This window comes from Ranitomeya variabilis, chromosome 4 (assembly GCF_051348905.1).
Source record: "Ranitomeya variabilis isolate aRanVar5 chromosome 4, aRanVar5.hap1, whole genome shotgun sequence".
NCBI lineage: Eukaryota > Metazoa > Chordata > Amphibia > Anura > Dendrobatidae > Ranitomeya > Ranitomeya variabilis.
The window spans coordinates 120,860,553-120,870,208 of NC_135235.1; the positions used below are offsets into that span (position 1 = coordinate 120,860,553).

The window sequence follows — 9,656 nt, forward strand, 5'->3', positions numbered from 1 at the left end:
TTGGTCCTCATGTCATTTTCGTACACTGTAATACCATGGCCCCTAAGCATTTGCTTTTCCATATTGAACATTCCCAAGTTTAATAACCTATCTGTTCCAAGTATGGCCACAATAGTGACCTGTATAGAGGCTAAACTATGTTCTTGTCATGAGCATTTACCGTATATACTCGAGTAGAAGCCGACCCGAGTATACAGTAAGCCGAGACCCCTAATTTTGTCACAAAAAACTGGGAAAACTTATTGACTGGAGTATAAGCCTAGGGTGGGAAATGCAGCAGCTACTGGTAAATTTAAAAAATAACAATAGATACCAATAAAAGTAAAATTAATTGAGACATCAGTAGGTTAAGTGTTTTTGAATATCCATATTGAATCAGGAGCCCCATATAATGCTCCATATAGTTCATGATGGGCCCCATAAGATGCTCCATACAAAATACACCCCATATAATGCTCCATAAAGTTCAGGATGGGTCCCATAAGATGCTCCATATAAAAATATGCCCCATATAATGCTGCATAAAAAGTTAATGATGGCCCCATAAGATGCTCCATAGAATATTGTGCCCTATATAATAATATAATAATAATATTCATTACTTTAATGAGCGGTACCACGTGACCGCTGAACACAGGGAGAGCTGCGGGCACCGGAGACCATCAGAGAAGCAGGGAAGTGCAGAGACCACGCTGGGAGCAGGTGAGTATGATGTGACAGCACCCACTCCTGCCGCTCCCCCTCCCCCGTCGAAACCCTGTTACAATGACTCGAGTATAAGCCGTGAGAGGCACTTTTAGCCTAAAAAAATGGGCTGAAAATCTCGGCTTATACTCAAGTATATATGGTATACCTCTTTTAATGCATCCCATTATTTTATTTGCCTTGGCAGCAGCGGTGTGCCACTGGTCACTAAAGTTGAGTTTGCTGTCCACCCATACACCCAAGCCTTTTTTAATGACAGTTTTACACAGTGTTTTAGTACATGATTATACATGTTATTTCCTCTACCCAAGTGCATGACCTTACATTTATTTACACATGTCTAAGTCCAAGCCTGTAGCTCATATAAATCCCTCTGTAACATTAAATTATCTTCCTCTGTGTTGATTTGTCGATTTTCGTGCAGAGTTTTGCATCATCTGTAAATATTGAAATTCTTCTTTATATGCTCTCTACAAGATCATTAATAAATATGTTAAAAAGAATCGGGTCCAATGCATACCCTGCGGTACCTCACTGTTAACTGTGACCCAATCTGTGTGTGTTACATTACTAACCATAACCATCCTTTGTTTCCTATCACTGAGCCAGTTGTTAACCAAGCTATACGTATCATATTTTAAACTAGTCACACTACTCTCACTTTATTTACTAACTTTTGTGTGACAACTGACAAGTCTACTAAGTCAACAATAACAAAATTGCATTTTTTTTACAATTTCATTGTTTAATACATAAGTTCTGGCACTTGGAAGAAGTGAAGGGAAGAACAAAAGTGCTAAAATGTATTTTGGCTCAGTTAGGAAAATGGATTCAAACCAAGCACACCATTGTTTTTCTTGTGAAATTCTCAGTAAGCTTGATGTGTCACATGACCCTCTTGCCATTGGAAAAAATAAAGTTGTATCCAAAATGGCCGGCTTCAAAATGGTTGCCATGGTCACCACCCATCTTGAAAAGTTTTCCCCCTCCCATATACTAATGTGCCACAAACAGGAAGTTGATATCATCACCAACCATTCCCATTTTATTTAGGTGTATCCATATAAATGGCCCACTCTGTATATCACTATTTATGTAAAAACAGCGACTTAAATGTTAGAGTTTTCTATTTGATGACTGAACCACACAATAGACTGACAATTCCTGTTCTGTAGAGATCACTGCTAGGAGCTATCTATTTTTGATCACAAGGATAACAATAGAGAGAATTGCCTCTATTAGACAGCTAGAATTAGATAGCACGGGATTCTTCCTTAACATCTGGGAGGTGATACAATGCTCTCCTGATCACTATGTGTCACAATATCTCAGTATCTCATATCTCACAATAAAGTAAAACAAGGATGGATGAAATGAAGAACAAAAATCAGTTTCCTAAGTGATTCAGGCCACAATGATGGTTAAATTCACAATAGTGAGGTCAGTTTGAAATCCTGCCATACAGAGTAATGTCTCTTTTATTGAGAGTGTTAGTTACATATATAGTATAATGTTGATCTGCTCACATTCATGAACCCTCAAGTTGTGGTGTCTAATGCCACCTTTTCATACAGAATTGTGAATAAACTTTGAATTTTACTTAGTTATTCCTCTCTTTCAACTTTCTTTTTGTAACTTAGTTGATGAATCCATGTGCTTCGTATTAGAAGCAAAAAAAAGAATCGATTTGTCACATGATGGACCCAATCAGTGTTAGGGGAATCCCATCAATATATACCGTAGTAGGGTGTATCAGTTTTCATTTAAGGTGTCCATCATTTTACTGTAAAAAGTAGCACAACATGCTGGGCTTTTTGTTCTTGTAAAAATGTCGTAATTCGATGCAGATACAGTATGAAACTACTAGCCTAAGATGTACATAGCCAAAAAACATTGTAGTATGTCACCAAAGCTTATGCCTTGTCCCTTTTTTGCTATTTCAGATGGTGTTCATACCCTAACATGTGCACTGATGCTGTTAAACACAGACTTGCATGGACATGTAAGTAAGCGTAAGCTTTTTCCATAGAATGTTTTTTTTATTGCGATTTCTAAAAAATTTTACATTTTGAAGTTAAGTTGAATAATATCTTCACTGTCATGACTGTCAGAAGCCACAAGTTCAAAAAGGCAACCACAGACAGACTTGGCACAAGCCGCTCCATATGACAGATGCCAAAGGAACCCCAACCTTCACCCTTTAACCACTGTACAGGGATCTGGTCTTACAATGGGGTCCACAGGTTTGCTTCAATGAAAGGGCTGCTGTCTAGAGGAGTAAACTAGAGGCAAGAAGGGCAGCCAAGCAGAGTCAAAGCCAAGAGGTCACATCAGGGACAAAATAGTGAAGCAAGCGGGTAGACAAAAGTCAATATGAGGTCAAAGGATGGAAATAATCAGAACAAACAGGTGCACAGCACAGCAGTATATATCAGGACAGCAACACAATTGACTGGCAGTGGGAGTCAGAGCTTCAGGGGTTCAAATAGCTGATTTCCCTGCCCAGGACTCTCAGGAAGGTGTGATCAAAACTTACACCAAAATTAACTCTATAGCTCCCTAGTAAAGCAGCGCCAAAAGTCTCAAGGAAAAATAGGACGGGCGCTGTCACGGGTCACAAGCAATAAAAGTGTGCCGCTACCCAGTGGCCAAAAGCGGAAACAGAGGAGACACAAATAGGCTAAATATTACATTCACAAGAAACTTATAGTCATTGTTATTTTTAATGTTCCAATATTTATGGCCAAAACTGTCACTTCCGTTTATCTATTGCATTATTCCTGTGTCCTGTTGTGTATAAATATGTGACTCTTCAGATTTTGTGCTTTTCTATGCCTGATGAAGAGACCTGAGTAGTCTGGAAAGATTGCAATTTGTTATCTTTTCAGTTAGCCATTAAAAGGTATCAACCACTGAGGACACTCACATTTTTATATTTTGGTATTTTTAAGAAACTGACTAAGCGGTTGATAATACGATGGAGGTAATAAACCTATAAATGAACCGACTTGCTAGCTAAAGGTATGGATGGACTTGTGTTTGCAAAAATGTAATGCACTTATAAACATTGGTGGTGCACCCTAATAGTGGATGTAGGAGAACCTCAGCAATTGAAGGCACTGTTACTAATACAAATTTCTATACAAAGACCAGCACTGATATTACAGCCATATAGTGACCATATAGTGGTGTGGAGCGCCCCCACACCGCCGCAGGGCCGAGGGGTACCCGGAGCCGGGCCTCTGGGATCTCAGTCCTGGGGTTGTCACGGTGGCTAGACCCGGTCCGTGGCCCTGTCTGTCAGTGGGGGACGTCCGTTGCCAATAGGTGCTGTTAACGGTGGTATAGCGGTGCAGTTGTGGGGTGCAGGTCGCGATAAATAACGAGGACACCAGGTTGCAGTCTCTTTACCTCTTTACTGGAGATCTCTCGGTCCTCAGTCCAGAATCCGATCCACCAGGCTGCGCAAGTCCGGCCGGTCCAATAGCACTTCCAGAGTTCTCCTCACAGGTGGAAATCAGTGCCTTCCTTCTTAGCGCTTTGTGTTGTAGTCCTTCCCTGCTGTGCTTACGGAAAGTACCCCACAACTGTTGTGTCTGTTTCTTAAGTTCCCTCACAACTCGATTAACTGATCTTCTGCTAATCTTCCGTCCCTTCCTGATGTTACAGTAAGAACGGCACCCGTTTGTCAGGTAGGCCTGGAGTTCTTCCGGGACCCTAGAGACGCCCCTCTCCCGCAATTGCCCCCCAAGACTTCATAGGTGATATGTGGTAGACAGCCCGCCTGAGACTGACTGTCCTGCCGCTGTTTGGAGTATGGCTTAAAGCTGTATATTATTCCACTCCCTCGGCGTTCCGGCCACCGGTAATGCGCCTCAGCAAGGTGCTGCCTCTTTCAACAAAACCCCTGCTGGTATTCTCCTTCTGCTTGATTTCGTTTCTCACTCAGCACAATCTATCTCGCTTCTAATCCTTTCTTAGGGCACCGCCGCTATTCTGAGCAGGCACGGTCCCGTTACGTTCTTTCAATGCCAAGCCTCTGCCAGGATCCCACCCCTGGCAGAGGCCCTACTGTCTCTTCCTCCACAACACCCTCTCTCACTAGGTGTTGCTTCGTTCGATCCAGTCAGCTTTCTCTACTAACTTCCTGCCTGACCCCCAGTTTACCCACTATGGTGGGGAGTGGCCTAATGAATAGCACCCTTAGCTCCCCCCGGAGGCCCAGCTGTGAAACATATTGGTGTCTGTGATATCTGATTGGAGGAACTCCTTCAGTGCCATCGAACGCACCATGGCTCCCCTTAGTGGCGGAGCCACAGTACTGCAACGACCAGGACTCTGGGGCGCTGCACTCCCCCCTGGTTAAACACAGTACTCCGGGACTGGGAAGAAAACAACAATACAGGTTAGCAAAAAGACATACAAATTTGTTGAGTGCAAAACAATAAGCATACTTGAACAGGCTTCCCTTTATGGGAGGTGAGGACACTTTAACGTTACAAAACATAATCAAATATCATAGCAACAGGCTACAATTAACTCTCATTACCCAACCGGGTATTCTACTAAGTGCAAATGCTGGAACAATAAATTAACATTGCCTTTAAGAAACATACACTCTTAGTTTATCAAAGGCCTTCCTATAATCACATTACAGGGCAAGGTAACTTCACATTCTCCTACTTTGAACCTGCAGGACCGCCTGTCCCTATGGCACCAGACCTACTGCCTCTCCTTTCTTTTACAGGACCGCCCCGTTCAGCCAGGGCCTACTGCCTTTCTCTACTATACATAGTATAGACATAACATTCCTTTCAATTTGAGAGCATGGAGCACACTCTGCTTGGCTCCTATAAGGACTCACTCACTAACCCCTACGGGTCTACTTTCTGTCCTTAGTAACGAACTAACTTTCTATGGGGACGCAGGGTTTACCTTCTATCCTCACCTTCGTTATTACTTCTTTACTTTCAGTTAAACGGAACTCTACATCTACCCCTACGGGCTTTCTACATCTTTCTCTTCAAAGAACATTATCTATGTTTCACATTTTAAACAAATTAAACACACATAACTTTTCCATGAAAAACAGTTACATTTCCTTCAAAGCATTATCTCGACATTACTGTTCTAAAACAGTATCACTTTCAAGTTCAATTCTAACCTCCCCTTTAAGAGGAGATCAAGTCTTTCTGAGGTAGCTCTTCTTCTCAGCCTACCAGTCCATGCAAAGGCTCCGGAATGGTATCTTCGCAAAATGTCTTTAAACAAAACCAGTAGGAAGCACCTTTAAGAAGGTGCAAACTATTTACAAGAAAGTTCAAATCATGCACAGTCCATGATTTCGCAGTTTGTGTAACTTTGTGCAAAACTTCAAGAAAACAACAATAGTGACCCCGGGTCAACAAAGGGGTCACCTTTTTAAAGTTTACCCTGGACGGGTTTAGCAGCAACTTAAAGAACAAACAGTAACTATTTTACAAATAAGAAAGTACAGTAGAATCTTACTGTGGTGAAGCGGAAGGTGGCCTCTTATCCGGTCTCACCAGGCCAACAGATCGCACTGGTGAGCCAGGACGCCGTTCCGGTCCCAGCAGTGATAAAATCCCTCGCCGGGAGGTCCTCCTTGTCGGCAGGTGCACCCGTCCCTCCGGGGCACGGCGAGGCCGAGCTTCTCGCGATTCCTCGGGGCCGGGTCCTGCTGCCTTCCCTACGGGATTATCTCCTTCCGGTGCTCCCGCCGCAGCCTGGAGGGCGACGCATCGTTGGACACCTCGGGCGAACCAGCCCGTCTCTCCAGTGCCCCTTCTCCACCTCGTGTAGGTGACGGCGTCTCCCGGCTCCAGGTCACGATCGAACCTTCCGCTGCAAGGCTCCACCTCCTCCCGGTCCACGCGGATCTGCAGCGGCTCTCCAATTTCCTGGATCACCCCTCTTCCATACCGGGGGTTAAAGGCCACCACCACACCCCAGTGTGAGGACGGAATCTCCGGAACACTAATCAAATTAACTTGCTCTGCCTGGGGCCGGCTCCGCCACTCTGCCATAAGACGCCGTAAGTGCTCAGCATCCGGCATGATTTTCAGGCCCGGTGCGGGTAACGTACTTTCCGCCGCGGCCGGGTAAGCAGCAACAGGAGACAACTTGATCTCGGAGGGCTGGCCCACCCGGGTGAGGGCACGGGCATCAGCCTTCAGGCGGCGGGCCAGCTGTCGGGCCTCGGCTGCAGCCACACATTCTTCGGACAGTGGCACAGGGGGTCGGCCCAACAGTGGCTCGGTGAGGGTCAGACCCCGCAGCGTTGGCGTTTCGGAGCCTGTCCCAGCTTGTGCGGCCTCGGACTGGGCCGGGTCAGCTCCGCGCTGTGCTCCTGGTGCCGCCATTTCTTGTTCTTTTCCCGCGTCTTCTTCCCGCGGTCTCTTCCGTGGGCGGCCCCGTCCCCATGGTCTCCACCCTCCGGCCAGGATCAGGAGGCGGACCTCAGCTGTTGACGGGCACGTCCTCAACACACAGAAATATTTAGACTGGGCGGCCATTGCTGTTCGCGCTCTCCAACTTGTCTACGCCCACTCCACGCCCCTCTTCTCTTCCTGCGCTCTCCTCAGCGCTGCAATGGCGGCGGATTTTGGCGGCAAATGGCACAACACACAGTCTTTTCAATAAAGTACGGTTCAAGTACAGTAAATCACAGTCTCTAGGCACACATGACCTGATTCTTCAGGCTTAAGTAGATCCTGTTCGTGACGCCAAGTTGTGGAGCGCCCCCACACCGCCGCAGGGCCGAGGGGTACCCGGAGCCCGGCCTCTGGGATCTCAGTCCTGGGGTTGTCACGGTGGCTAGACCCGGTCCGTGGCCCTGTCTGTCAGTGGGGGACGTCCGTTGCCAATAGGTGCTGTTAACGGTGGTATAGCGGTGCAGTTGTGGGGTGCAGGTCGCGATAAATAACGAGGACACCAGGTTGCAGTCTCTTTACCTCTTTACTGGAGATCTCTCGGTCCTCAGTCCAGAATCCGGTCCACCAGGCTGCGCTAGTCCGGCCGGTCCAATAGCACTTCCAGAGTTCTCCTCACAGGTGGAAATCAGTGCCTTCCTTCTTAGCACTTTGTGTTGTAGTCCTTCCCTGCTGTGCTTACGGAAAGTACCCCACAACTGTTGTGTCTGTTTCTTAAGTTCCCTCACAACTCGATTAACTGATCTTCTGCTAATCTTCCGTCCCTTCCTGATGTTACAGTAAGAACGGCACCCGTTTGTCAGGTAGGCCTGGAGTTCTTCCGGGACCCTAGAGACGCCCCTCTCCCGCAATTGCCCCCCAAGACTTCATAGGTGATATGTGGTAGACAGCCCGCCTGAGACTGACTGTCCTGCCGCTGTTTGGAGTATGGCTTAAAGCTGTATATTATTCCACTCCCTCGGCGTTCCGGCCACCGGTAATGCGCCTCAGCAAGGTGCTGCCTCTTTCAACAAAACCCCTGCTGGTATTCTCCTTCTGCTTGATTTCGTTTCTCACTCAGCACAATCTATCTCGCTTCTAATCCTTTCTTAGGGCACCGCCGCTATTCTGAGCAGGCACGGTCCCGTTACGTTCTTTCAATGCCAAGCCTCTGCCAGGATCCCACCCCTGGCAGAGGCCCTACTGTCTCTTCCTCCACAACACCCTCTCTCACTAGGTGTTGCTTCGTTCGATCCAGTCAGCTTTCTCTACTAACTTCCTGCCTGACCCCCAGTTTACCCACTATGGTGGGGAGTGGCCTAATGAATAGCACCCTTAGCTCCCCCCGGAGGCCCAGCTGTGAAACATATTGGTGTCTGTGATATCTGATTGGAGGAACTCCTTCAGTGCCATCGAACGCACCATGGCTCCCCTTAGTGGCGGAGCCACAGTACTGCAACGACCAGGACTCTGGGGCGCTGCACTGGTAGATACCAGTCCCACAGAACATATAGAAGATTATGGAGCGCCCCCACACCGCCGCAGGGCCGAGGGGTACCCGGAGCCGGGCCTCTGGGTCTCAGTCCTGGGGTTGTCACGGTGGCTAGACCCGGTCCGTGGCCCTGTCTGTCAGTGGGGGACGTCCGGTGCAATAAGTGGTGTTGTAACGGTGCAGTTGTGGGGTGCAGGTCGCGGTAAATAACGAGGACACCAGGTTGCAGTCTCTTTACCTCTTTACTGGAGATCTCTGAGTCCTCAGTCCAGAATACGGTTCACCAGGCTGCGCAAGTCCGGCCGGTCCAATGGCACCTCCAGAGTTCACTTCACAGGTGGAAATCGGTGCCTTCCTTCTTAGCGCTATGTGTTGTAGTCCTCCCCTGCTGTGCTTACGGAAAGTACCCCACAACCGTTGTGTCTGTTTCTTAAGTTCCCTCACAACTCGATTAAATGATGTTCTTCTAATCTTCCGTCCCTTCCTGATGTTACAGTTAGAACGGCACCCGTTTGTCGGATAGGCCTGGAGTTCTTCCGGGACCCTAGAGACGCCCCTCTCCCGCAATTGCCTCCCAAGACTTCATAGGTGATATGTGTTAGACAGCCCGCCTTAAACTGACTGTCCTGCCGCTGTTTAGAGTATTGCTTGAAGCTGAATGTTATAATACTCCCTCGGCGTTCCGACCACCGGTAGTGCGCCTCAGTAGGGTGTTGCTCCGGTCTTACAGCACGACCCCTACTGGAATTCTCCTATTGCTTGATCTCGTTTCTCACTCAGCACAATCTATCTCGCTTCTAGTCCTTTCTTGGGTCCCGCCGCTTCCCGGAGCTGGCGCGGACCCGTTACGTTCTTTTCAATGCCAAGCCTCTGTCAGGATCCCACCCCTGACAGAGACCCTACTGTCTCTTCCTCCACAACACCCTCTGCCACTAGGTGTTGCTTCGTCCAATCCAGTCAGCTTTCTAATCTAACTTCCTGCCTGACCCCCAGTTTACCCACTATGGTGGGGAGTGGCCTAATGAATA

General features: G+C 47.4%; 1 protein-coding gene across 5 annotated transcripts in view; it reads left to right on the plus strand.

Moving 5' to 3' along the window:
* PSD (pleckstrin and Sec7 domain containing) overlaps window positions 1-9,656 on the plus strand; it is a 543,766-nt gene that overhangs the window by 291,812 nt on the left and 242,298 nt on the right. For all 5 annotated transcript variants that reach the window (XM_077259193.1, XM_077259189.1, XM_077259192.1 and 2 more), the window contains one exon: window positions 2,649-2,707. In XM_077259193.1, the coding sequence (XP_077115308.1) occupies window positions 2,649-2,707 (59 nt within the window). The remainder of the gene's footprint in view (window positions 1-2,648; window positions 2,708-9,656) is intronic.